General features: G+C 48.4%; 2 protein-coding genes across 11 annotated transcripts; both read left to right on the top strand.

The window, feature by feature from the left end:
- Positions 1-4,720: 4,720 nt before the first annotated feature.
- ATOSB (atos homolog B) lies at positions 4,721-20,004 on the top strand. 10 transcript variants are annotated; one of them, XR_012484513.1, is made up of 12 exons: positions 4,729-4,825; positions 5,150-5,179; positions 6,099-6,192; positions 10,771-10,877; positions 13,917-14,056; positions 16,617-17,582; positions 17,956-18,014; positions 18,231-18,336; positions 18,679-18,837; positions 19,055-19,240; positions 19,374-19,549; positions 19,731-20,004. XR_012484513.1 is itself a non-coding variant. In XM_074280278.1 (12 exons), exons 6-12 carry the CDS (start codon positions 16,692-16,694, stop codon positions 19,882-19,884), a joined length of 1,614 nt encoding a protein of 537 aa, XP_074136379.1. In that variant the 5' UTR covers positions 4,729-4,825; positions 5,150-5,179; positions 6,099-6,192; positions 10,771-10,877; positions 13,917-14,056; positions 16,617-16,691; the 3' UTR covers positions 19,885-20,004. The 10 variants fall into 10 exon arrangements, 7 of the variants coding, with proteins under 7 accessions (XP_074136379.1, XP_074136382.1, XP_074136380.1 ...); XM_074280278.1 differs by having other exon boundaries at positions 19,172-19,240; XR_012484514.1 differs by lacking the exon at positions 10,771-10,877.
- Positions 20,005-23,251: 3,247 nt separating this feature from the next.
- Positions 23,252-27,256, top strand: STOML2 (stomatin like 2). Its single transcript, XM_074280285.1, has 10 exons — positions 23,252-23,413; positions 24,073-24,210; positions 24,503-24,602; positions 24,764-24,822; positions 24,901-25,002; positions 25,192-25,326; positions 25,648-25,792; positions 25,915-25,994; positions 26,342-26,470; positions 26,949-27,256. The coding sequence occupies exons 1-10, from the start codon at positions 23,369-23,371 to the stop codon at positions 27,084-27,086; spliced, it is 1,071 nt and encodes a 356-aa protein (XP_074136386.1). The 5' UTR covers positions 23,252-23,368; the 3' UTR covers positions 27,087-27,256.
- The last annotated feature ends 730 nt before the right edge of the window (positions 27,257-27,986 follow it).

The raw sequence follows: 27,986 nt of genomic DNA, 5'->3' as shown, positions 1-27,986 counted from the left end.
CCCAACTAACTGTACTAGTAGTAATAAATTGATACTAAATTCTGATTTAATCCTTCTATTCATGGACCTATGATTTTCTTGTCATTACTTTCTGAGTGGGAATAAATTGCTTGTTCCATCTTCAATTTGTATTTGTGCATTTAATGACTTTTTATTTCCCTACTTTGAAAGGAAAAAACAAACCCTAGATGAGAGCCCAAAGTAACACTGTCCCCAAGTAGTAGGGGTGGGGTTTTGATGAAGCAATGAGTAAGAATAGGGAGAAAACCCAAGCAAACCACAATGACAGAGTAGAGGATTAGGAGAGTGTGGATTACGAGGCCCTATAGTGGTTTGCCAAATAATACCTTTATGCTAGACAGTCATTTAAAGGATACAAACTCATCTACAAATAACTATACTACAAAACGGAAAATGAGAAATACAGAGAGCTATTACAAGTACTGAAGAGGGAAAGATGATTTCAACTAACTAAAGGATTTAAAGAAGGCTTTTTACAAGAAAATAGCATTTCAGCAAGATGCTTAAGCATTGGTAAGATTCCAAAAGATTGAGATTTGAAAAATATTCCAGACACAGGGAATGATACAAGCAAAGATACACAGGTCAGGGATTGAAGGACATAGCCAGATGACAAAACTTTGGTTTGAAACATAATGTAAAACAAAGTTAGAAAATGGTAGTCACTCTACACTAGTGGTTTCCTACATTTCTAAATTTCAACACAATATTCTTTGCTGTGATAAATCACAACACTCAATTACTAACAGCTGAGCATTCTCATTAGCTTTCAAGTATAAGTTTTGAACAAAACTCTAGAATTCTGATAGAATTCTGAAACTCTATTGAATCTTATTGATACTAGATTGATATTGAACCTCTCCCACTTATCCATACTTTGAAAAATCACTGTTCTAGGCTGAAGTTGGAATTTATTTGATAAACAACCAGGGAACCATTGGAGAGCTATGACAAGGAAGACAACCAAATCTGTGCATAAAGAATACTATAGTCATGGTGCAAAGGATGAGTTGTAGTGAAGGAAGGATAGAAGGAATACCATGATGTTAGGAGACTACTGAGATAATTCAGGAAGGTTTACTAAGTTGTTTGCTATGAGAAAATAAAGGAGATAACAAAGAAAACAAATGTAAGAGACATTGTGGCAGTAATAATGTCCTTAAAATACTGTGCCACTTGTTGATTGGTGGTAAGCCAAGAGCAGACTTATTGGTAGCTCAAGGAGTGAGGGAAGGAGAAATGAGCCCCTATTTATTGTTGCTTGTTTTTAAGCTCTTACTATAGCCAAACACTAAGCATTTATATTTATAATGCATATATATTATATAACAATTTATCTTACTTTACAACATCCCGGGAGGTAAGTGTTATTACAATTTTAATAGTTAGTCACAGGTTAAGTGACTTGATCAGGATCATACAGTTAAGTTTTTGAGGCTCAGTTTGAACTTGTCTTCTTGACTCCAGGACCCAGGACTTTTTCCACTGAACCACCTAGCTGGTCAGAGAAGGGTCATTACACCTATTGATCTTAAGGGTTGTGTGTTCATTTTGTTCTCCTTGGACAAAGCTAGAATTTCTCTCTCAGTCAGGATTTAATCATTAGTCCTAGGGTTTAGTTAGGATGAATCAATAGGAAGAATTTATCAAGGAAAAAAAACAATAACTAGGAACTTCTGGAATTGACATCTTCCCTGCATCTACCCCCTCCTCAACACTCCTTTTTTTTTTTTTTTTTTTAAATTTTCCCCTGAGGCTGGGGTTAAGTGACTTGCCCAGAGTCACACAGATAGGAAGTGTTAAGTGTCTGAGATCTGATTTGAACTCTGGTCCTCCTGAATTCAAGGCTGGTGCTCTATCCACTGTGACACCTAGCTGCCCCTCTCAACACTCCTTTTAAAGAACCTACTGACCCAGAATGGAAACTTCTAGAGAACTACAACATTGTACCTATACAGAAATTCGAATCTGTTATGACAGTAAACTTGGAATGGGAGGAGGAGAGAGTATGGACCTGTAAAAATCTCTGTGGCTGAACATGAGTATCTGAAAAAAGAGCAGCTCCATGGCCAGCTACCCTGTCCTAAATTTCTTACCCAAAAGCTTGACACCTCAAGCACATATCACTTGGGGAGATATTCCAGAAATTAGTCTTCATCCAAGAAAAGAAAGTGGACCTTCAGCCAAAGGAGATCTACCACTTCTTACCCAAACTGCCAATACACATTTCATTCTCATTTTTCTAAATTGCAGGCTCATTTTTTAAAAAAGAACTGAAAATACGGCAAATCAGGTGAGGACAGAAAGCAGAAGCTGGGAACAAAACTTACCTAGGAGATATTTGGGCAGTTGGAGAGGCACTGGAATAGAGCACTGGATGTAAAGTCAAAAAGGGCTGAGTTCAAATTCAGTCTCAGATACTTATATAAGCTGTGTGACCCTGGGCTAATCATCTCACCTCTGCCTCAGTTTCCTCAACTGAAAAATAAAGATAACTATTGTTGTGAGGATCAAACGAGATAATATTTGTTAAAAGCTCTTATCACAGTATATGTGATATGAAATAGTATGCACTACATCCATGCTTTCCTTCCCTTTTCCCATTCTATAATACATAAAACTCCAGAGCCACTCCAGAAATGGAATTACATGTAGAGTCACACAACCAGTCAGATGCTATGACTTGTACAGATGCATTCGGATATACAGATTTACCCCAAAGTCTTGCAGTGGTCCTCAGACTTTTTAAATAGGGGCCAGTTCCCTGTCCCTCAGCCTGTGGGAGGGCCAGATTACAGTAAAAACAAAAGCTCACACTCTGTCTCCGCCCCTCAGCCCATGTGCCATAACCCGGAGGGCGCATAAACGTCCTCGGCGGCCACATCTGGCCCACGGGCTGTAGTTTGAGAACCCCTGTTATAGTATCTTACATACCTTGTGAGATACTCTTTAACAACAAAGTGTCTCTTGGATTTCAGGTCAGCGCTAGTTGGGTTGCTGTTTTGTACTGTCTTATCCTGCCATCTTCAGGCAGCTAGGAGAAGAGCATCCCAGTATAAATGATCATTACAAGACTGCTGGAGATACTTCTCTCCTTCATTCCAGTTGCATTTTCCTAAAATTGATGCAAGAAAGAGGCCCGATTTCTTTTAACTCTAGCGCACACATCCATGGCAACGCAGCATTTTATTTACACTTGGTTGTTGCTTAATGATATCACATTCTTTTTGACCCTGTTTGGGGTTGTCCTGTCAAGAACATAGGAATGTTTTCCATTTCCTTCTCCAGTGGATTAAGGCAGATTAAGTGATTTACTCAGGGCTAAATGGCTATTGTCTCTGAATTTGGACTTGAAAACTTCTGCTTATCTTTCGGATGAACAACCTAGATGCCTCTCTTAACTGCACTTATGTCCAACTCTTCATGACCCTATTTAGGGTTTTCTTGGCAGAGATACTGGAGTAGTTTGCCATTTCCTTCTCCAGCTTATTTACAGATAAGGAAACTGAGGTAAGCAGGAAGGATTAAGTGACTTCCCCAGAGGCACACAGAGTGTCTGAGGCTGGATTTGAATGCACATCCCTTGATCCTGGGCCTGACAATATCTACTTCAACACCAAACTGCCCTTGGCCACCCTGTGGATTATGGGCCTATACCAGAGGCCGAGGGGGTGGAGGTGGACCAAGACTCTCTCATTAGATGCCTCAGTATAATGAGTAAACAAATATTTCCCATCGCCTGAAAATACATATATATGTGTGTGTATACATGTTTCTTGCACACATTTTTCCTTTTCATAGATGCAGTTGTTGTAGTAGGAAGAATACTAAGTGGGAAAGACTGAATTTTTAAGTGTTAGAAAGGAGTCCACAAAAAGAAAAATCGCAAAGTTACTGGTCCGTAGGCCTTTTTGTTCTTGCTTAACACTTTTCATGTATCATTTTTATTAGTGCCTGTCTTACCTCCTCTAATTCCGATGCAAGCTCCTGGGGAGGCAAAGCTAAGTTGCTTTTCATTTGAGCATAGAGTAGATCCCTACCATGAGGACGGGGCTTCATGCACACAGAAGTAACCCAATAAAAGCTTGTTGAATTGCATGGTGCAGTGAAAAAGAACTCGATAACCATTAGGCTTGGGACCTGTGCGGCCACAGGCCAGTCACTGGAGGTTTCTGAGTGCCAGATGTCTTCATCTTCAAAAATTTAAGGAATTGTACTAAGAGGAGTTCAGCTCATTCAGTTGTCAGATTTTAGCGTTTCCCACGTAAACAAAAACCTCGGCCTCAAACGGAGACCCAGCCAGAAATTACAGCTCCAAAGGGGAGCGCCTCCAAATGGAACGGGTGGACCTGAGCTAATCTGAGGAATAAATCGCAGCCTACGCCTGTTAAGAGCCCTGGTTACAACCTGAATCTCTCCTTAGTGCGTTCCTAACCTGTATGCACCAGTCTGAGGGGCGATGCAGAGGGGGAACAGGCAGACTCGTGCTCCAGTTCACCTGGGAGTCCCAGGCAACACACCTACACTGGGCCTGGACACCCAGAGCACAGTCCGCAGGATCCCGGCCTCAAGCCACACCCACTGGGGCACTGCTCAGCTCTCAAAGGCCAGGCCCCACCCCCTCCCAACCTGTCATCACAGAAGCCGCACGTGGCCGGGGCGGGACCTGAGGCAGTCCCCGTGTGTCGCTGCCGCTCCTCGGCTGCCGATTGGTTGAACACAGCAGGAGGCCGGCTTGGGCCGCGGGACCACTGCCGTCAATCAAGAGCCGCAGAGCCCAGCCAAGCCCCGACCTAGCCCAAGGGTGAGCCCAGAAAGGCCGAGTCCTCCCAGCCATCAGCCCGAGCTCCGGGAAGTGGGGCGGAGCTCGGGCAGAGGGGCGGGGTCCGAGGGAGCAGGGTGGGGCCCATCGGATAGAGGGATGGACGGCCCCGGGACTGGAGGGGGGGGGGGCCTGCTGGGGGAGGGGCGTGGCTGGGGGAAGGGAGGAAGGAAGGGAAGGGGCGGACCTGGGGGAGGGGGAAGGGGCGGACCTGGGGGAGGGGAAGGGCGGGGCTAGGTGGCGGAGGCTGCGGCTGCTCAGTAACCGCCCCCAACCCCCTATTCTCTCGTCCCTGTCCCTCACTAGGTGCAAAGGGATCGACCATTGGAGCTACAGGTGAGGGAGGGAAGGATGGAGGGTGCTGTTGGATAAAGGGGAGGGAATGGATGGGAGCAGGCTGGGTAGGAAAAGGCTCTGTGAGAAAGCTGGAGGGGGAGGGGATCCAAGGGGCTTTGAGGAAGGGAAGGGGTGGGGTACTGTGTAAGGAAGGGGAGGGGTCTGTAGGAGATCTGGGATAGAAAGGGGAGGGTCTGATGGGACTGGAGGGGAGGAAGGGGGGCTATGGAGGTGGGCACTAAAGGCGGAGAACGGGCTGTGAGGGGATTCTAAGGGGGCATCCCTGGACCATGGGGAGGACTGGGGAGTGAAATGGGAAGGCTATTTGAAAGAGGCAGAGGGTGTCTGTATGACAAAAGGAATCCGTAAATAGAACGCTAGGAAGAGGAGAGGAGGGGTTTGTGAAAGGTGGGGTCAGCTGTGTGAGGAGAGGGGTCTCAGTCCTAGTGCACTGGAAGGGGCGGTGAGCGGTGCTTGGGGTGGCCATGTGACTCTGAAAGGTAGAAGAAAATTCCTCTGGGACAACTCTGAAGAGAAGGGGTCTCTTTGTGTGAGGGAGAGGGGGAACTAAGTAAGAAGCTCTGACTTGGAAGGCGAAGGTTTTATGGCAAAAGAGAGGGAGTTGGAGAGTTAGAGTAAATATAGCAGAAAGAGCCGAGCAGTGGGGCAGTATTTCGTTATCAGGGATATTCTGGAAGGCCTCTTGTGGGAAGTTACAAGAACAAAGTAATGGGGAGGCGGGATGTGCTTGCGGAAAATGAGGGGGGGTGTAGGAGGAAGAGGGAAGTAGAAGGGAAGGGGGGGAGGAATGCATCTGGAATGAAAAGGTGAGCATTTGTAGGAACCTGGTAAGGGGGGAGGGAGGGTGGTAGAAGTTAGCAAGCTTTGTGTCCACAAAGTGCCCCTGCTTTCTCCTCAGCTCCCAGTACTCATGGAACCCCCGGCCAGGGAGGGAGAAGATGCTTTCAGCACAAAGCCCCACTCGCCTGGGGGGGTGCTGAGCTCTCACATGGGTGAGACCTGTTGCCCCTGGGGGGGACTCTGTCTGTTTCCCCTAAATAAGGCATGGGAGATGATCTTCTGTCAACTGTGAGATTATCCAATAATGACTAAAGTTGCTTTTTGGGTCCATGGAATCTCTAAGGAGCCCGCTCCCTCTCACCTGCCCAACATCTGTTCTTCAACCCATCCTATGTCACCTTCCATTTTCTACCTAGTCCTAATCTCAATCCCACCCAGGTCCTCTTAAGAGGCTCTTAGCCCCCTGTGTCTGCTCCTCATTGATGTCTGCCTTGGTCCCTGTCCTCCCTGCCCCCTGCCCCTGGCCTTCCTTTGCCCTGCCCCTTTGTTCTGGGTGTGTTCATTTGCCACTTCCTTCCTTGCCCTAGGACTTGACTGGTTCTTGCCCTCCCTGGGCAAGCTTTGTTTTCAGGTGTCTGGGGCCCAGAGACCCTGGTAACATCACTGGATCCACAGATGGAAGGAAACCCTTAGAGGTCATCTAGAACCGCCCCTCCCCTCATTTTACAGATGGGGAAACTGAGGCCTAGAGAAGTAATATGACTTGCCAAAAGTCATACAGGTAGTAAATGGCAGAGCCAGGATTCACACACAGTATTTTGACCCCAAATCTAATAGTACTCTTCCCATAATCCCAAGCTTGTGTCCATAGGGCCCAGTCCTCTTCACTGCAGCAGACCTCTCCTGGCCAGGAACTCCCTGCATAGAAATCTGGTCTCTACCACTTGCTGAATACTCACTCAGCTCCACTGGGCCCTTGTGGAAGACATTGAAGCTTATGTTCTCTAAGTGAGAAGTTCTTTTTCCTTAGAACATGAGTCCTAGAAGAGAGGTGAGCTCTCAACCTCAGCTATAAAAAGAAGTTGCATTTTTTTTTTTTGACAAACTCTTCTCTCCTCCCACCCACCCAACAAGAATCATTATTGGTTGTAATGTGTGGCCCTATTTGCCCTTAGTGTGTGAACCCTTTTGGATCCCTATGGAGACTTTGGGATGGTACTGAAGGCTCTTAAGGTCATAAAAAGGATTTTCCCTTTTTGCATTGGGGGGGTGGTAACGGATGAGGAAGGATTCTAACTGGGAGGAAGAGATGATTTTGAAGAGATGAATAATGTTTAAGGCAGCCTGTGGTGTCAGTGACATGACAAGACTGCCCTAGACCCAAACAAAAGGGGGGGGCAGGTTGGTGGGGGGGGGGGGAAATAGGCTGAGGCCTGATAAGGACGAACAGATTGCCATGGCAACACTGCTTCCCTGACTGTCTCTTCTAGAGGGTGGGCCCAGGGCAGATAGATTTTTCTGACTTTCTTATTGGGGGAAGGGGGGCCACTGGAAGAGAATAGTGATAGCCTGACCACCAGGTTCATAAGCTTCTGGGGAATGCACAGGTTGCCCAAATAAACAGGGCATCAGAGACCTCTTAGACAATGTTAGCAGCATTGGTCTCTTGCTAGAGAATGGGGTAGACAGGATTAAGCAGCTTACCTAAATGTTTTACTATTTTTTATTTTTATTTATTTTTTTTTTTTTGCATATGGGAAGGACAGACAGTACTGAATATCTTGTTAGGCAATGGGTAGCTTAGAGTATGATAGAATTTAAAGCTCAAAGGGACCTTTAGGGATCATGTATAAAATGAAAATAATTAGTGTTTTGGCCACCTTATCTTTTAGGATTGTGCTAAGTTTCAAATGAGATAATGGTTAGTGAAGTGTGTGATTATCTAGTCTAACATCCTATTTTAAAGACGAGGAAACAAGCCCAGAGAGAAGAAATAATTTGTTCAAAGTCAAGATAATAACAAAGCAGGGACTGATGCTCAGGTAGCATCTCTATCTTTTTCCCTAAACAGGTTGTTATTCTACTTTTAAATGACCATAGAAAAAGTAGAACTAGATTGGAACAAGCAGAGTTGGATAAGTACATGAAACTGGCTTGAGGACTGCATAGGCATGCCCTTGAGGAGAGAGCAGTATCTTTTCAGTGAGATTTACTTCAGTCATACCAGATTTGAGGATGGGGTGAGCAGTGGGGGAGAAGATAGTTCTAGATTATATCTTCTTGGGAGCAGGATCTCCTACTGAGGATCCATCCTACTAAGGAAAATTGAATTTCTGAATTGGGGTAATCTAAGGGGAAGTGAGTTTCTCTGGCCCTCTTCTTTGCTGTTGTAGGATGGGTTAAGCAAGACCAAGATGGCTGAGAGTCAGCTTTTGTTCTGCCTTCTCCCAGACCAGGGTGAAAGCCTGGATATATTAAGGATTGCTTCCTTTTCTTCCTTCTGCATAGACAGTAGAAAGTAAAATATTCCCCTCTCCTGGGACCCTTGGGTGGCTGGGGAGTAGGATCTGACTGAGCAGAAACTAAGACTTTATCAGAAATAGGTTTCTCTAACCCTAATGCAAAGAAAGGTTCTTTTTCTTTCAGATTTCCTCCTTACTTGTTAGGGAACCTACCCTGACTTCTCTGCCTTCCCTCAGGCTTCCCATTCAACATCTTCCTTTTTCTGGGCCTCTCTTGCATCAGCATTATTGATACTACTTGAGGCCAGACTCTGGTGCCTGTCGAAGTGGAGTCATTAGCAGGGCAAGGAGAAAGGATGAACCTTTTCTGTTCTCTGTGTTATCCCACTGGATAGAAAATCCTAAACTAAAGCTTTTTCCTCTCTGAATATTCCATCAGGGAGAGAGCTGATGAATTCAGTAAAAGTGTGTGTGAAAAATAATGTCAAGACTAGGTTCTAGAGAATATTTGAAGGATAATGTCAAGGGGTGCTAGGAAGAAATAGGTTCTTGAGATCTCCTTACTTGCCCCTGAAATGACCTTTGTTTTCCTAAATAAAGCCTTTGGAGCCAGGCCACTGATCTCTCAATACTATTGAGTCACAGCTGGTCGAGGGCACTTCAGCATTCCTAGATTGATGGAGAAGAGTTTTGGCTTTTGAAAGGGGATAATTACTTTTCTCTTTATTCTTCCTTTGCTCTAAACTTTTTCCCCCTTGAGTTTTTTGCAGATTCATATTTGAGCTTTGCCAGAAGGCTTCCTCTACCCCTCAAACCAGAACCAAGTGGGGGCTTTTATGTAGAACTACCTTTGGAAAAAAGGGGACACATGGTAAGGGAAGGAGAGGACACTTGGTTAAAATTGAGGGCTGCCCTGTCATTTAATCTTTCCAGGCTGGGGCTAAGCCTGAGGCCTTGGTGACTCAGGTAGATAAAGGGTGGAGAGTTTCGAGGGAGCTGTGAGTCATGGGGGTGAGCTCCACCACTGAGAGCTGGGCCGCTTCTCCAGTTTCCTCCTGCTTTGATGATGCTATGAGTCCTCTTCCTCCTTTCCCCAACTGCTCTATACTATCTAGGTATATTCCTCAGGGCCTATGACCAAAATTTCTAGTGCAAGTTAGGAAATTATTGTTGGGTCTGGAGCGTTTTAATCTTGGAATTCGGGTCCTTTTATTCTTTCCCCGTCTCCCCCTCTTACTCTTCCTTCTTCCCATCCTTCTCTTCCAATTCTGGACTGGGTTGGACCCCAAAACAAAGCTGTCCCTTATAGTTATTGTTGACGATGTGATGGAGATAGAAGTGGGGTCCACTCTGAGTAACTCCTTTTCTTATTTGGGAGTTAGAACCTCACCTCCAGCTTGGTCAGTATGGTCTAGAGGAGCTCGGTGAGGGGAGGAGCTCGGTGAGGTCAGTCGCCCACAGGCTCCAGAGTTTTATGCTGAGAGGGGCACATCAGAAGACTAAAAGGTCAGAGAGGGCTCTGCCTATGCAAAGAATCAGCCTTCCATTTTGTCCAGACTTAGGGTTTCTTAAGTGTGAGGCACTTCAGGTGAGGGAACTCCCTCTATCAATGCAAATTAACAAGTGTTTTGCAATTTAGTTGTAGAGAATTTCCGGAGGCACTAAGAGTTTAAATAACTTTCTCAGTAGGCTAGTAGAGACAGATGTCAGACAAACTCCAGGTTCCCCTCCCTAGGATCTGTTTGTCTTGAAAAATTCAGGGACCTCCCATTCTCTTCTGGGTGGCCATGAAGTGGAGCTGAGGTCTCCAAGTTCCAGGGGACCTAGGACTCTGTGCCCTCAATGCTGTCTTATCCTAAAAGGGTAAAAGGGTGGGGAGAGAGAAGCACTCAACTGGGAACCGATGGCGGTAAGGGGTTAATTTAGGAGGCGGTGTTGGTCCGAGTAGGCTGGCCGCTACTGACCAATGGACGTGTGACTGGAGGAGAGGGTGTGCCTGATGAAGGGGTTGCAACGGAGGTCGGGGGGAGGCCGGCCCCCCACGGACCAATGAACGTGGATGGGGCCTGGTGAAGGGGTGTGGTCAGGAGGAGGGGGCGTGTCCGATGCAGTGGACGGGCCCTGAGCCTGGGGGGTGCTGGGCGGGGCGGTCCCATCAGCTGGTAGGAAATGGCCTGTGAGTCAGAGGGGCCGCGGAGCCGGCGGCACGGAGCCGGGGCGGCCCCGGGGTGGGACTGGGGCTGGGAGGGGCACGACAGCAGCTGGGGGGCCGCGAGAGCTGGGGCCAGTACCGGGGACCGAGCCCGCTAGCGCCGTACCTCTTCACAGACTGAGCCCGATCCACCCTTTGTCTGGGTTGGGGGCCAGCAGAGGGGAGGGGTACCCAGGAGGAGCAGCAACAACAGCAGCCGCGGTTCAGACAGTTTGGGAACAGGGTGAGTTGCAAGATGCGTTTCAGGGGTCGATCTGGGAGAACTATTCAGAAATGGGATAACGGGGTGGGGGAGGGTTCTGAGACCGGTGTGGGGTATAACCTGCCGAGATCAAGTCTAAGGAGCTCGAAGAGTCAGAAGGCCTAATGGAAGATCTGTCCTGAAGAGGCTGAAGGATGACCGGAGAGGTTGGAATGAGAGGGAAGTTAGGATTGCAAATCCACCCTGGGGGCTTGGGTCGGGAACCTGAAGGGACCGAGATGAGAAAAGTGACCCGGTGGTCTGATCTGGGGGGAAAGACTGGGGTGTAGGGATAACAGCAGAAAATGGGGGCCTGGGAAACTTGGGGTTTGTGGAAATGGAGGAGGGGAATTAGAAGTTCACACTGGGGATCCTGGAATGTTGGTGGAAGGTTGTATTATTCTAGATGGATAAAGGAGAATGAGATTCAGGAGCAAGGAGGAAGGTATAGAGTGGGACCAGCCCCTCTAGCTGGAAACGAGTAATCCTGGGGAAAGCCAGTTAGCTCTCTTTGAACGTGTGCTTCCCCTGACTGATCTGGTAGCAGAGCCATTCTCCATATTCTCTCCTCTCCCCTCCCCCACCCCCTTCTTTGCTGACTTGGTCAAGAGCAGAAGTGGGCCGGTTTAATGTTTATGGGGAGGGGAAGGAAGGAAGAGGCTGGGACTAGGCTCCTGCTCTGCCCTCCCCCAATACTTCTCACTTTGGCCCCAGCAGGTGTCTGAAAGTGCTGTTTCCATGGTGTTCTGGGACTTGTAGTCCTCCTTGGTGACATGCTCATGGCATGCTGGGAGCTGCAGTCCTTGCAGTCCACAGACTGGCACAGCTGTTAGACACCAGCTGGTGTTTCTGGGCTCCCACCTCCTGCAAAGAGGGTGAGGTCCATGCCTCTCCACTAAATCCCATCCTCCCTCCCCCACACACAGAGGAACCCCTCCCAAGCGGCCTTATGAGTCAGCTTAGAATCCTGGTCTACATCCAGACTGGCTTGGTGCTTAGGGAAGCAGGAACCTCTTGTTAAAGGGTCTGGTACTCCAAAGGGCACTGAGGTAATGATCAGATGCCAAGGGTCACCTGGGGTACCTTGTCATCACCTGGCTTCCCCAGGAGGAATGCTCCCTAACCCCAGAAGGTCAGAAGTTTCTGGTGGGGGGTGTGACCAGAAATAATTACTGTTGGGGAGAAAACCGAGGACATTCTCCTCAGGGCATATGTTAGCTGGGTGGAGAAGAATTCAGTGAACTCTTAGCATCTTCTTTGGGAAAAGGTGTGTTAGGGCTGGAGAGGAGAAGGCACAGTAGAGGGAAAACAGTTTATTCTGGAGACTCCCCTGTGCCCCAGAAATGTAAAATCCTGAATTTTGCTAGAGAACCATCAGATTCTAACAGAGAAGGAATTCTTATTGAAACTACCCATAATTCAGAGTCCAGCTCATTTTCCAACTACTTCATGAACACTGACCTTAGTCCATGTCAATTTGTCCTACACTTCCTTTCACCTTGCAGTGGTCCAAATAGATCATTGTTTCAAGAGATAAGATTAGGAAAGATAGAGGAGGTAGGGCAAGTAGACTTATAGAAGAAAAAAAAAAGGTTATTTTGGGTAGATAGGCTAACTTCCAGCAGAGAGCCATAACCTGCATTAGGAACAAAATGGAGCTGGTAGGCAGTTTTGCCTGACCTGAAGGGAAATAGTCCCTAACCCTGATGCCCATTCCCAGAGACTCCTTAAAGAGCTCCCTCCCGATAGGTTCTTGAGTGAACGGGTTATTGGGGGGTGGGAGTGGGGGAAGGGGCGCTGAAGTTGGGTGTGGGTCTAGTACATGTGGGACAAATTAGTGAGTGTGAAATTGCGTTTAATATGCAGGCAGTTTCCTAGAGAATAAACACGGTTGTCCTGGGGCTTAAAGAAGCCACCTTCTGAGTAGAAGTTGTTTGTTAGGAGTGTTTTGGGGTGGGGTGGAGGCCTTCCCCTCTGAAGTGAGGGGGTGGGGTTTAGGTGTCTACGGCTGCCGTCCAGCACTGCTGCCCTCTCCTGGGTCTGCCTTATCTTTGGTTTACAGTGCCCTGGGGGGAGGGGCAGGCCCTGGAAGGACTCTTTCCTAGCTCTCTCACCTCCCCCCCCCCCAACTTCTTTCTTCTTGGGATCTGAGCCTCCTGTTAAAGAGCCAGGCTGCCTGGGAGCCTATTAGAGACAACTCGCCTGCCAGAGCAGAGCGCAGGCCTAGAGAGCCTGAGAACCCAGAGAAGCCCGTGGGGGAAGTGTAGGGTAGGGTCTAACTGGGAGGAGCCCCGGGCCCGGCTGGGACTGGGAGAAGGGGGAGGGGTGGGGCTAGGAAAGGAAGAAAACTGGCTGGAGATTTGCAACTTGGAAAGTAGGGGGCGGAGGTGGTGGAGACAATTGACCTCTCCATGGCCTTGGGGCTCTAGGTATGGAGTTTCCTTCTGGAGGCTGACGGGAGGAACCTGGCTGGAGAAAGTGTGTGTTTGTGCAGTATATCTGTGTGGTGGGGAGCTTAGCAGGGGGGTAGGGAAACTAAGGCGCAGACAGCCTTGGCCATGATACCAGTCACCACTGGAACTGGGCATAGAATCTTGGAGCTGGAACTTAAAAGGTCATCTAGGCTAGTTCTACTTGTTAGAATCTCTTTCCTGTTCATATTCAGTCTCCGTTTTAAATGAAATCACTGTCTCAATTAGAGGTTGGTTGTTTCAGTGGTTGGACAACCCCAGTTAGGAAGTTATTTCTACTGAGCCAAAATCAGCCTCCTTGAAACTTCTACCTAGTGATAATAATTTGGCCTTTGGAATTATGACCAAATCTCTTTCACATGACAGCCCCTTATCTATTTAAAGGCAGTCATATCCTCCTCAATGCTGTCTTCAATAACTTAAAAGAAATCCTGTTTAGGGGCAGTCACTGGGGAGTTCCTTCTCCCAGGGAGGGGAGGTTGGGTTACAGAAAGCCTGGCCTTGTGGCCCTGACTTGAATCCTGACTGATCTCTTTGCTTTTCTCTTTAGAGTCCCATTTGAGCCAAGGAGCTGCCCGGGATGGTGGCAGTGACCGTGCCAGTGGAGTGGGCATGGGCCAGACTTCCAGCTAGTGAAGAGCAGTTGGAAAGGGGGATTAGAAAGCCAGGCAAGGGCCCCCCTGCAGCGTGGTGAGTGCTGGGTCTCAGAAAGATGGATAGACGCTCAAATTAAGCTATTTTTCTCCTCCAGGAGAGGGATTGGATTTCTTCCTTACTCTGAAAATCCTCCTGGGTCGAGGCCAATTCCCTGTTTACTGATTATCCACCTTGTATGAAGAGGAGCCACAGAGCCTTTTGCTAAGTGTGGAGTTGACTGTGTACAGAAAAGACATAGTGCTTACCCTCAAGGAATTTCCAGTCTAGATGGAAAGACAGGACTTAGGAAGAAACCAGCAAAACCATCTGCATCTGGGGCAGCTAGGTGTCTCAGTGGATAGAGCACCAGCCCTGAAGTCAGGAGGACCTGAGTTCAAATGTGACCTCAGACACTTAACACTTCCTAGCTGTGTGACCCCGGGCAAGTCACTTAACCCCAATTGCCTCAGCAAAAAAAAAAAAAAAAAAAAAAAATCTGCATCCAAGTCCTTATTTAGTGGCAATGATTCCTCCTTTTTCTCTTCCCCTCCCCCAAGTAGCTGCATTATTTAAATTCACACTGTATATTTCCAAACGACAAAGAGTTACATATTATAACTTCCAATAAGTTTGGATTCAGATGCATGGAATCTTTCTAGGGAGGGAATTCATTATTCAAATTAACTGGGACCTGGCTGTGTTATGGATGATAGTTTTCTATGACTGAAGTAGATAAGAGTAATGGCAACAGGGAAAGTGGAATTAACTAAGCTTTCTGGAGGTAGTGAATTTGAAGTTAGACTCAAAGACATATATTGTACTTAGATTAGTAGAAAAGGCATTTTAGGTTAGGAGACTACCATATGAAAAGACAAACATTGGAATAAAAAGATGTTACGTTGAATGGCTCAAGGAGAGTGTTGTGAGGGATTTTTACATTCTCTGCATTTCTTATTAAGGAAATGCAGGAGGAATGAGACACGTAGTCTCTGAAACACTTTTAAGGATCTTCATTGCTTTCTAACAGTCTAAAATCTTTTAACTGGTGTTCTAGAACCTCAGAAATTGGACCCTAGGCTTCTTTTGTGGGTCATGTTTTCCATTTCTTTTTATATGCTAGCCTTCCATCAAAACTCTTAATTCTTCTTGTTCTCATTGCCTTTGGTCATACTGTCTTCTCTGCCTATAGTGCATTGTATCTCCTTATCCCCCCCAATGACTATTCAAATCCCTTTCCTCCATTAAAGCCCAGTTTAGGTTATTAGTGCTTCCATGATGCTTTCCATGATTTTCCCTTTCTCCTTATATCACCACCTTTCCTATACAAAAATAAATAAATCCTACCCTTGGAAATAACCTTTTTATGCTTTCTCATAGCAATTATTCTAATCTCATGTTTATTTGTATTACAATCATTTCCTTCCCCTCCCAACTAGATTGGAAGCTTATTGACAGTCGGCAGGAGCCATGTCTCTTTAATATTTATATTCACCAGAGTGCCTAGCACAGTGCCCTGCACAAAGTAGGAACTTAATATTGAACTGATTTAACAGGGGGGGAAAAAAACTATAACTGGATGAAACAATTGAGACCAAGTATAAGATGATCTACGGGCAAAGATTCAAAGGGAAATGTGGCACAAGCTGTATGCTGAATGGCTAAAGAGGTACATTATAGGATAGTGAATTTGGGAAGGTTTTGAAGACATGAATATTGTTCTGATCTTGAAGAAGTCTTAAGAACTGAAGAAGGTAGAGAAGAGGATGAGTTTTCTGCCTAGGTGGAACAGCAGTTGGGTGGAATAATGGAAAATAGAGCAATGAGTTTAGTCAGGAAGACTTGTTTGTCTTGCTTTAAAACACCAGCTTTTGTGGCCTTAAAGGAATCAACTTCTCTGTTCTTCTGTAAAACAAAGGACTTAAACTCCACGTCCCTTCCAGCTCTAAATCTCTGGTCTTATGAAATGTAAAATCAAAATGGGTATTGAAGGCAAGGGAACAGAAAAGAAAGCTGTAAATAGATTGTTTCTGCTTGACTGGAATCTATGTGTTGGGGAGAGGTAAAGTTGGAGAAAGATGAAGAAAGCCAGTCAGTGGAAGGCTGTGTGGATTTGATATTGGAAGCTTTAGGGAAGCATCATAGATTCTTGAACTTGGGATGACATGAGTTTTGAGAAGGGTTGTCAGATAGCAGCGTGGAGTGAGGGGAGACTAGAGGCAGGGAAACTTGGTAAGGGGAGATTGCATCAACAGATTGTAAAATAGATTGCTAGGTTGGTAGCCCTGGGAATATTGAAAGGTCAATTTGAAGGAGGAAAGATGAATAGATTTCTTGACTCGGTTTAGGAAGAGGATGTTGCCATGGAAAGAAATAGAGATGATTAAGGATGAGAAATTCAGGCTAAAGGTTAGTTTTATTTTAGGGGTCTGTTCAGTATGGAGTGGTCTTTGGAGCAGCTGGGTATGTAGGCCTAAAGTGCAAAGGGGTGTATGTGGATTTGAAAATCACAGGTGTGATCTTACTCACCTTCTGTTTCCAATGATTGGGGGTAATTCAGGGAGCAAGTCTGGGACATTCAACAGTAAACTAACTTCCTTTTCTTCTTACTTTCCAGATGTGCCCAGGACCCCCAGCCCAGGCCCAAAGCAAAGGCCTCCTGGGGGAACTGCTCTGATTTGAGGGAAACTCCATGCGCCACGTGCAGGTGGAACCAACGCCATCCCCTGAGCCTGGCCCCTCACAGCCCCCAGGTGGGCAGGGGGGCCCGAGGGGTGGGCTGCTCATGGGCTTCAGCCAAGCAGGAGGGACTGTGTCCCAGGGAGTCTACGAGGTGTCTGTCTTCTCCCCTTTGGCCAGCCCTCCTGAACCCCGTAGGGCCCTGAAGCGGCCAGGACCCCCTACTGAAGGTGTCCGTGAGGCAAAGCGAGGTCCAGGAATAGCTGGTCGGGAAGGACAGTTTCTTGAAGAGCTAGCCACAGTAGGGCCATTGGACGCTGGGCTCAGCCTGGGGCTTGGAGGGGCAGGCCAGCACTTCTCACATCGTGGTCTCCAGGTTGTGGAACATCGGGACAGTCCAAATCCATCTAGGACTACTGGGGCCTGGATTTTCCCTGGACCTCTACCACATGCTTCCTATAGCACTTTGCACACCAGAGACTGGGGCCCCCCAGAGCCCGGGGGGAGGAAGGGCCTGGGTGAGGTCACTGGGCCAGGGTTGCCTTGTGGCCAGCTGCACATACTTGATGCTGATTTGCACAGTCTTGCACAGAAAGGGGAAGAAGACCCAGGACCCGAGATGGGCAATGGGAGCAGTCCCTGGCCTGGAGAACCTCCTGGTACTGCCAATGGACATAGTCCTGAGCATACTCCCCCAGGTCCAGCCCCAACAGGGCCCTGTCCTGCCAAGCGGAGGCTGCTCCCAGCTGGGGAGGCCCCTGATGCCAACTCTGGAGATGAGGGACCAGCCCCCCGAAGGCACAGGGTGGCTCCTTCTGGCCCTCCCCCCGCTGCCCGAAGTACTGATGCCAAAGCTGCGCCGTTCTGGAACCACCTGCTGCCTGTACCCAGGGAGCCAATGCAGGTGAGCCCCGAGCTGGAAAGGAAGCCCCCAGCCGCCAGTCTGCCGCCCTCTGTCTACTCAGAGTGCTGCTCTAATCCCGCCCGTCTCTCTCTGAAAATAAGCTGTTATGTCCTAGTGGGACTTTCCTACAGAGCCAGTGTCCCTCAGGGCAGATTTTGTGGATGAAGGTCAGGGCTGATGGCCTGGCCAACCTGAATATTCTAGGTCTGTTTCATCTCCACACCTTAACCGTGGCTCTTTCCTCCTCTCCTAATGCTCTCTGGGGGTCCTGAATGGGAACGTTTGCCCTTTGGGCTCCACCTCTCTCTCCCATGCCATGTTTCAGCTCCTCTCCTCTTACTGGTGGTGACCCTTTTCTCCCCATCCTTTGCAGGGACTGGCTGACTGCAGTCCTACAGGACGAAGGCTGAAAGGTGCCCGAAGACTAAAACTGTAAGTGTTTGACCTCATTTCGCACATCATCTCCATGTCAGCTCGGCGCAAGGTGGTTCCTTTTCTTTCTACAGATGGGTATTTTAGTCCAGTTAGCCCCAGGGGGTGAGGGGGGAGATGGGATGGGTTCTCCAGCTGTAGTGAAAAGGTGCTAGGGAGGGAAGTGGGGGGGGAGGAGACACTACTGAGTAGTCTCTTTCTCTTCCCCTTATTAAGGAGCTCCCTGCGAAGCTTCCGGAAGGGACCAGGCCTGCTGATCTCTCCCAGTGCTCCCCCTGTTCCTACCCTTGCTGTCAGCCACACCCTGCTAGGCAACTTTGAGGTACTGACTTCCCTGGGTCCTGGAAAAGTGGGGAGGGTGAGAGAGAGAGGGATTAATAAAGGGAGAGATTTCCATGCAGAGAGGGCCTCAGGGAAATCATTTTAAGGAAGTGTTGGAAAGGGTCTACTACTTCTCTCCTTTAATATGCTGTCCCTGAGGTAGCTAGATGGCTCAGTGGACAGAGCTCAACTCTGAAGTCAACAGGACTTGAGGAGTTCAGATGTAGCCTTGAAAACTAAACACTTAGAAGCTGTGTGACTCCAGATGAGCCACTTAACCCCTATTGTCTCACCAAAAAAAACCCCCACCACAAAAAAAACGTTGTTCCTTATTAACATCTAGGAGTCATTGCTTCGAGGCCGATTTGTACCATCTGGCCACATTGAAGGCTTCACTGCTGAGATTGGGGCCAGCGGTTCCTACTGTCCCCAGCATGTCACCCTGCCTGTTGCTGTCACCTTCTTTGATGTGTCTGAGCATAGCGCCCCTGCCCCCTTCCTGGTAAGGACTGCTTAGCCCTGTTTTACAATCCATGGAAAATTATGGGGAAGGTGGGAGTAGGGGGTGTGGAAGGGAAGGAGCAGCAGGAGAGGAGTGGGAGGAAAATCATCAGCTTTTGTCAAATTTCCTCTCCATCCTCTCTTGGAAATCTGGTGAACAGGTCTGGGGTCAAGAGCTTTGGAGACTAGAAAGTTCCTGGCTTTTTTTTTTTTTTTAGAGCGGAGGTTCTAGGACTACTAAGAGGTTGGGGGCTCTGACATGGAAGGGGGGACTCTGGGCTCCTGGGGACTTTGGTTCTTAGCTGATGGCTCCATGGCTCCTCTGGAATCCCCAGGGCATCGTGGACCTGAATCCTCTGGGGAGAAAGGGCTATAGCGTTCCCAAGGCGGGCACCGTTCAAGTGGTGAGTCTGTCCTGTGGGGAGAAAATGGGTGGCAGCAAGCCCCTCCCAACCCCACACTATGGAGTTTAGGGCGGGAGGGGATGGTGGGATGGCCCCCCAAGATTTTTCTTGACCTTTTTCCCCTGCTCCCCAGACCTTATTTAACCCTAACCAGACGGTGGTGAAGATGTTCCTTGTGACCTTTGATTTCTCGGACATGCCTGCTGCCCACGTGACCTTCCTTCGCCACCGACTCTTCCTGGTGCCTGTGGGTGAGGAGGGCAATGTGAGCCCCACCCGCCGCCTCCTCTGCTACCTGCTGCACCTCAGGTACGGGTCAAGGATATGCTGGGGAAAACACAGGTCTTTCTTAGATACAATCTCCCGTTATACCTCCAGTCTCTTCCCCAACTCTCGTCTTTCCCTTTTGCTCGTCGGTATCTTTCCAGTCCAACAGTTTTCTCTTGCCCCAGACCTCACTTTGGCTCCCAATCCTTTGTACCCATAACAGATTCCGGAGTTCTCGCTCTGGCCGGCTGTATCTGCATGGGGATATCCGCCTCCTCTTCTCCCGCCGGAGCCTGGAACTAGACACGGGGCTCCCCTATGAGCTGCAGGCATTGACAGAGGCCCCTCAAAATCCTCGTTATTCACCTTTGCCCTGACTGCCCTGATGATTTCAGGCCTTTCCAAGGACACTAGCCTACTCCATCTTGGACACGCTGGGCCTGAGGAGAGAGAGGCAGGTCCTCCAGGCTTGAATTAAAGGGACAGCTAAACTCAAGGCTGAAGTATTGACCATTTGGTGTTTGAAACTCCTGTCCTCCATCTTCCAGCTAATTAATGCCCTGCTCCAGGTTCACACACACTCTCTCCCCTCCCTTTTGGCTTCCCAGCCACTACCCTAGATGGTGAAGAAGAGAAATTTACCTAATGCTGTAGTTGTAAGGAGTGGGGCTTTCTCCATGTTCTGTAGACCATGGGAGCACAGGCCCATCACCCTTCCCAAAGCTCTCCCTTCCCTTCCCATCCTGGGCAGGGGCCACCTCTTGTTTTATTTATTGTTAATTTATAATTTATTCAGTTGGGACAGCTTTGTTGACCTCCAAAACCTGACAATTAACATGGCTCCACCCATCTCAGATACTGCCCTAACCTCCTGGTTTGAGCAGACTGATTTCTGTTAGGGGAAAAGAGCTGCCCTTTCTTGGTTAGGGACAGTGAGGCTAGGAGGAAGAGGAGAAAGTATAGTAGAATGGTGGGGGGGTGGCCTTACTCCATGTGCCTGAGGGCCAGAGTAGAGGTGTTATCCTGAAGAGACTGGGTCAGTAGCCAAAGACCTAGTTTCCCTATTTCCTGTCTCCCTTCCCTTGCCCCACGATGCCTGCCAGAAACAAAACGTGTGAGTGAGTGAGTGAGAGACAGAGAGAAATAATGAGGCTTAAGGTGGGCTCTATACTCCAATGCACCCCTCCCCCAAGCAGCTGCCTCTCCCACCCTTGGGGTCCTGAGTGAAGTGTGTGTGTTTGTGTGTGATCGGGGGGAGTTGGGGCAGAAGAGGCATGGCTAGGGGAGCAGAGTCAGGGCCAACAACTAGGACTCTCCTCTTTCCCACCTCTTGCTTGGGACAAGGCTGAGCCCCGGACTCTGATCTACCTACCTCAGCTTGGGGGAGGAATGCCCCTGCACATTTGTGTTGTGGTTGCTGTGATTCCTGGCTGTCTGTTCCCTCCTGGACTGTATACCCTATCCTGGACCCTGACCCAGCCCCAGCCCTGCCTCCTGGGGATGAGGTTAGGGGAACAAGCATTTGCAGAAACTTGAAAATCAGAGGAATAAATTGTATCTGGTACTTTTCTTAAAAAAAAAAAAAAAGAAAAAGAAAAAGAAATTTAATAAATTTTTGTTTGGAGACATGATTTGAGCCTTACACTTTTTTGATAAGGGATTAATAAGGGAATACAGACCTTGGAAGAAAGAAAAAGAGGCTGGACAAGGACAGATATTATGAAACTAGGCCTTTTTCAGTGGTGTCTTCCTAGTATAACTGATAGAAAGAAGCCTTACAGAAAAATCTGTTGACTCACTTTATAAAAGAAGTAGGCCTAGGATGAGAAATTAATCTTTTAAGATCACAAGGGGCTTGGTAAACAGTCTGGAAGGCTGGGGAGTATTCAATTCATTGAAATGGGAGTAGGACTGTCTCTGGAAGGACATGTTTGTGTATTTTATAATAATAGCTAGCATTTATTTAGTCCCTACTTACTATGTGACAAGCACTGTGCTAAGTACTTTTAGAGGTAAGTGTTGCTATTCTCTCCGATTTACAATTCAGGAAACTGATACAGGTTATACAGGGTCATACAACTAATATTTATGAAGTACCTTCCGGGTGTAAAACTATGCAAGGCACTTGAGAGGGGGGAGGCCTTGACTCCACTCCCAAAGTAATAATAGGTAACATTTATATAGTGCTTACTGTGTACCACAAACAGTACTTTACAATTATCTAATTGACTGAGGACTGCTTGGGACATGGGCGCTATTATAATTCTCGTTTTCCGGATGAGGTCACACAGTGTCTGAGCTTAGAGCTGATCTTCTCTTCCTGATTCTTAAGTTCCCATTTCCTTAATACCACCATTTCAGGGACAGCTAGGTGGCGCAGTGGATAGAGCATCAGCCCTGAGTTCAGGAGGACCCAAGTTCAAATCTGGTCTCAGACCTTAACACTTCCTAGCTGTGTGACCCTGGGCAAGTCACTTAAACCTCCCCAGGGAAAAAAATATACCGCCATCTCTGTGCCACTCTTAGTCACACATTAATACAATAAGCAATCCTTCTGAATATTATGTAGAGCTCAAGTAGGAAGAGATTACAACAGTAGCGAAGGATGGTCTAGGCAAATAAAATCCTCAAAGTGAGGAAAACAATTTGGGAGCGCTAAGTACAAGGGGGAGACTTCAATGAAACGAAGGTGTTTCAAATAATGGGCAAGACCTCTACAGCCAGAGTTAATGGGAATAGGATTATAGCAAATCAGACAGAAAAGTGCAGCTGTGTCCTGGAAGCAGAAGGGGCTCTAGTTTCTAGGAGCACAGAGCATGTGAATGGAGTTGAATGAGAAATGGCTCGGCGACATTTTCCAGACTGTGGAAGGCCTTGAGTATTATTACTCCGAATTTTAACTTCACTGTGCAAAAGGGAGGATATTAGTAAAGTAACAGAATGAAAGGGGCAGGCGGTGGGAGAACACTGGGGGTGGGAGAGGGAAAAGGTTCTGGAGAGAGGCGGAGGATGAAACAAGAGGATGTAGTAACTGAGCGGCTACAAAAGGAGAACGGGAAATAGCCGAACATGAAAGATTGTTGTGCCAGACAAATCATAGATACAAAAGGTGGAAATACAGCCACGTGAACTTAAAAAAAATGGGCATTAGCGCTATGTTTTGTTTTCTCTTTTCGGTAGAGGGGGTCTGAAGAGTCTGCCGGGAGTTGCGTGATCCCACCAGCTCTTCTCATTCTCTGGTGAGAGAAAGTCCAGGGGCAAGGGGAAGCCAAGACCTAGTCACGAGGGTAACCGAGAATGATGCCAGTCACTATGGCAACGGGGAACCGGGTCACTCACTGGTAGTGGGGGAGGGGTACTGGTCATCTCCCGGGGAAGTCATCACTATGGCAACACAATAGCGTCTCCCTTTGGGACTCCATAGCAACCTTTAACTCTCTCCCTCTATCCCCCAACAATATTAAGGGGCCCAGGTGAGAAAACGGAGGTTTGGAGGGAGGTTAGGGAAAGAATAAAGGTGTCTGGTCTTCCCAGGTCACCTGTACACGAAGGGTCTATAAGACCTTTTCTTCCTTTGGGGCTGGAAACCAGAGGACCGCCTTGTAGGTCAGAGAGGGGGAACAGCCAGGGACAGATATCGGTCCCGGAACGCGTCACAGGGGAGATTTCGCTTTCCGGGGAACTGTTTGGACTCGGCGCTGCGGAGCGTCGGTGATTGGCTGCGAGACCAAGCGGCACAAGGAAGTGTTTCCGGAGGGGCCGCATGAGATGGTGCACGCTCCCCAGGAATAGGGAGGCGTCGTTCTAGGCCGAGTCTCGTTGGTTCCGGAGGTCAGGTGGCGGCGGTGGCGGTGCTGTGAGATGCTAGTGCGCGCGGCGCGGGGGGCCGGGGGCCTGGTGCTCAAGGTGAGAATGAGGCTGCTGCTCCTCCTCCCCGCGCTCATTCCCGCCAGGGGGTCACGGCCACAAGGCCGAGCCCCTTCTCCATTGCAGCCTAGTGAAGACGGATGGGATATCGCACTGTTGAGGGGAAAACTAAGGGGTCAGAAATAACTCCCATCCACGTGGGGCTGATGGGAAATGACTCTTTTTGGGGTTTCCAGCCTCAGTTTCCCTTGTCAGATTCCCATCAGGGCGGAGTGCAGGGGCGGTGTGGGGGGAGGGGGTTCTCCCGAAGCGTGTCTTCCTGTCACCTCTGCACTTACAGGACCTGCGGCCGCCGTGCCGGGTGCCCTGCCCGTCCCCACCCCCCTTTTTCTCCTACGTTCTCAGCATCCCCACCCCCTCGTTCTGTTTTTCCCATCCTTGCTGCCCCCGTGTCTCCTTTTTATTCATACATCCAAGGGCCAGCTAAAACGTGCGGCGCCGTGAGCCTGTGTCCCCTTTACAGAAAGGGTGTTCCTCCGGCTCCTGTTACTGTTCCTGTCCCTTCCTGCACTCACCTGTGTGAGGAAGCCCCTGCTGCAGACTCCTCACTCTCAGCCCCTCCCCCGTCGGGAAGGTGCCCTTTCTCCCCGCCGTCCTTGCCCACTCCCCACTTCCCCACCCGTTGTTATTTCTTCCAGGGCCCCAGAGCCTGGCTGGGCCCCACTCAACAGCGGGCGGCCTCGGGCCTACCGAGAAACACGGTGGTGCTGTTCGTGCCGCAGCAAGAAGCGTGGGTAGTGGAGCGCATGGGCCGATTCCACCGCATCTTGGAGCCAGTGAGATTCCCGTTCTCCCTGCCCTTTTCCCGCGGGGTAGCTGGGGGAAGCGCCGATTGTGGGAAAATGAAGGAGCATTTATTTAGCATTCTGTAAACAAAGTACTGGACTCAGTGTGGGGGTGCAGATAGGGAAAGTGTGGGGTCTTCTCCCAGGGAGCTCACCTTCTGACGGGCAGACAACACGTGCACTATCTAGAAGCACCCGTGGGCTGAATGTTCTCGCATAGGGACTGCTTCTTCAGGGTCTTCATTTCTACCAGATCCTCTGACTCCTCTCCCACTCTTACCAGGGCTTAAACATCCTAATCCCTGTGCTGGACCGGATCCGATACGTACAGAGCCTCAAGGAGATAGTCATCAACGTGCCTGAGCAGTCCGCGGTAACCCTAGGTGAGGGGCACTCTCCACTGCCGCTCTGCACTTAAGTACAAGTGTAACTAAGGGGTGTGTGACTGTGGCAACTCTTAGTGAATATGAGTGCATGAGAGAAGGGGAGGGGGAAAGGAGGAGCTGTGGGACAAAGACCTTCACTTCCTTCCCTTTTTCCCTAGACAATGTGACGCTACAGATTGACGGAGTCCTTTACTTGCGCATCATGGACCCTTACAAGGTACCTTCCTCCTTCCAAACCTGTGGGTGACTCCTCATCTCGGGACATTACGTCCCTTATCACGAACCCCTCTCCTAGGCGAGCTATGGTGTAGAAGATCCAGAGTACGCAGTCACCCAGCTGGCCCAGACGACCATGAGGAGTGAGCTCGGGAAGCTCTCGCTGGATAAAGTTTTTCGGGTGAGTGGAGGCAGGCCGTAGCTTTTGGTCACTCAGGGTAAAAGTGTAAAGGTTCCTTTTTACAAGCTTGTATTTAATCTTTCCCCTGGCGTCTTGATGGTGTGATGGAGAGTCGAGGGAAGGGATCAGGTTGTCTGCCTGGCCCAGCTGAGGGATATAAGATGTTATCTCATCCTTCTCCCATACCAGGAACGAGAATCCCTGAATGCCAGCATTGTGGATGCCATCAATCAGGCCTCTGATTATTGGGGTATCCGCTGTCTCCGCTACGAGATCAAGGACATCCACGTACCTCCTCGAGTCAAAGAGTCCATGCAGATGCAGGTTGGGGGAATGAGGGCGTGGCTCTTGGAATGGCGGGGCAGTTTAAAACTGGAAACCATAGGAACTGGGAAGGAATCATTGCCTAGTGAGAATGGCAGTGGGACCTGTTTTTTAGTCCCTGATTCCTGCTCCTTCATCTTCCTGGGAGGACTCTATTGATGGGGAGTATGCTTATCCATATCTGAGTTCTCTAGCCTACCCCCAAGATGACTTTGGGATGAGAGAATATATCTGTGTCTCTTGTTTGAGCACTATCCCTGGTAGTCTGAAAACTAGGTCTGTCTCCTTGGTGACCTTGGGGTGGGGTGACCCTGCTTCCAGGTAGAGGCAGAACGTCGGAAACGTGCGACGGTGCTTGAGTCAGAGGGAACACGGGAGTCTGCCATCAATGTGGCTGAGGGAAAGAAGCAAGCACAGATCTTGGCCTCTGAGGCAGAGAAGGCTGAACAAATCAACCAGGCAGCTGGTCAGTGATGGTGGGGGTAAAGAGGGGCTCTGGTCTGGGCAGACTTCTGTCCCTGTAGGGATTCTGGCCAGGAACAAGTTTTCCCTGTTTGCTGTCATTGAGAGCTCTTGCCCTTCCCCCAGGTGAAGCCACTGCAGTGCTGGCCAAAGCAAAGGCCAAGGCTGAGGCTATACGGATCCTAGCAGCAGCTCTGACACAACAAGTGAGTGAATAATAGGAGGTAGGAGATTTCTTGTCCTATTCCTGCTTGGGACATCCACAGGTGCCCCCCTACCCACTTTTGGGGGGTTCTCTTGAAGCTGTGTCCCCTGTAATCTGAACTCGTCATCTCTGAAGTTACATTCCTGACTTCCCACATCCCTTGATTTAACCTCAAAATGCATTCCCTGAACCTATGCCCTCTGACTCTATTGGTCTTGTGATCCCCTGATGTTTCCCATGGCCCCTGACCTCACCTGTCCCATATTTCCTGACCTCATTTCTCATGACCCCTTATGTTATTTATACTTCTTGTAATTCTTGACCTGATGACCATGGTGATGACTACAGAATGGAGATGCAGCAGCTTCCCTAACAGTGGCCGAGCAGTATGTCAGTGCTTTCTCCAAACTGGCAAAGGATTCCAACACCATTCTGCTACCTTCTAATCCTGGAGATGTCACTAGCATGGTGGCTCAGGTTAGTCTCCCTCAACATCATCCCCATTTTGGTTGAGTTCTACCAGAAACTGAAGTAGTCTCTCAGATCACCCCAGGGAACATTATCTCTAGATGTTGTTTCTGGATCTCTCCTTTCCTGAAGGTCTTTTTCACATCCCCAGCCAAAAATAATTAAATCTTCCTGTAGAGATAGTCTTGTTCTTCTCCCTTTCAAGTTGAATAGCCTCCTTCCCAATGAAATGCTGGTTCTCCACCTCCAGTATATGAATTACCTTTCACTGTAGACTGTAGTCCTCACTTCTCCTCTACCCCCTATGAATCAATCAGTCAGCCTTAAGGTTTTTACTGTCTAGTCTCTGTCTTCAATACTCATATGCTCACCTCTCCCTGGTGTCTCATTCCCATCTGTTGTTCCCCCATTTTCATGCTTCTGTCCTCTACCCTAATTTTTTATGTTATTACACCAATCACGTAATTTCATTTTCCTCCAATCCCAGGCCATGGGTGTGTATGGAGCCCTTGCCAAAACCTCCACAACCGAGGTACCAAGCTCAGTCTCTGATGGAAAAATCAGGGTTGCCCAGCGTGCGAACACTGGTCAGGATGAAGAACTGGAACGTGTAAAACTGAGTTAGCAGAGCCTAGCTTGGCTTGTGGGCCCTGGGAATCCTGGGAGAGGCTTCTGATCCAGGACTCATCTTTACCCCACTGCCCTCAACACTTTTGGACCCCTCAGCCAAGATTTTGGTTTTTATTTTTTTATTTGAACTTTAATCATGTAATAAATACATCTAGTGGGACAGCAGCAAGAAGCAGTCTCATTGTCTTAGAGTTTGGGGGAAAGTTCAGGAAACTGGTTTTATAGTTTGTGAGACTGTGGATTGTCCTTTTCCTGCGTACTCCACATCCATATTGGGGTCTGGAAGCATTTTTTTTCCTTCAGAAGTTGGTATGGCAAGTAAGGAGGTTTTAAAAAGGAACACAGGAAATTCTCCACGCCACCTCTGCATTCTTCTCTCTTCCTCCCATACAGAACTGTGGGGAGGACTAGACTTCATTTCTGGGCATGCTGAGTAGCCTATCCTCCTGTATGACACATGCTGTAGGATTGTAGTCTGCAGCATATTGCTGAGAAGACTTTGGGCAGAAAGGGAGATCTTTGTTCCTTAGTCCATGCTTTCTGTTTACCTATTGTAGAAGTGGGTATTGTAGGGCTTGGAGAAGAATCTGTTTCCTGTTGTCCTGGGGAACTACTGCTCAAACTTATGGGGTAATAATTGCCTATTAAGGGTGGGATGGGGGAAGCTTCCTGTCACTGCTAGAAATTCAATTTTTTTTCTTGCTGTCTTTAGGGATTTAAGACCAATCTCACACCATAGAGCTATACTCTCATATAAGTCCATCCCAGGGGCTTAGTCAAAATCCACAAAAAGCCTGCCCTTGCTGCACTCTGCGGTAACCTCGGGGTTCATCTCCCTTTGTCTTTGAGGTGACGTAACTAGGGCTGGACACCAGATTAATGTCACTAGCCTGAG

This window comes from Sminthopsis crassicaudata, chromosome 1, assembly GCF_048593235.1.
Source record: "Sminthopsis crassicaudata isolate SCR6 chromosome 1, ASM4859323v1, whole genome shotgun sequence".
Classification (NCBI taxonomy): domain Eukaryota; kingdom Metazoa; phylum Chordata; class Mammalia; order Dasyuromorphia; family Dasyuridae; genus Sminthopsis; species Sminthopsis crassicaudata.
Note: the sequence above shows the minus strand (reverse complement) of the source record. Positions and strands in the feature narration are given on the sequence as shown.

Coding starts and splice junctions, on each gene's coding strand:
- STOML2 (XM_074280285.1), top strand. CDS start 23,369: ATGCTAGTGCGCGCGGCGCGGGGGGCCGGGGGCCTGGTGCTCAAG. Junction 25,327..25,647: donor AAGAGTCCATGCAGATGCAG/GTTGGGGGAATG, acceptor CCCTGCTTCCAG/GTAGAGGCAGAACGTCGGAA. Junction 25,995..26,341: donor CAGCAGCTCTGACACAACAA/GTGAGTGAATAA, acceptor TGATGACTACAG/AATGGAGATGCAGCAGCTTC.
- ATOSB (XM_074280281.1), top strand. CDS start 16,692: ATGCGCCACGTGCAGGTGGAACCAACGCCATCCCCTGAGCCTGGCCCC. Junction 18,015..18,230: donor GGTGCCCGAAGACTAAAACT/GTAAGTGTTTGA, acceptor CCCCTTATTAAG/GAGCTCCCTGCGAAGCTTCC. Junction 19,550..19,730: donor TGCTACCTGCTGCACCTCAG/GTACGGGTCAAG, acceptor TACCCATAACAG/ATTCCGGAGTTCTCGCTCTG.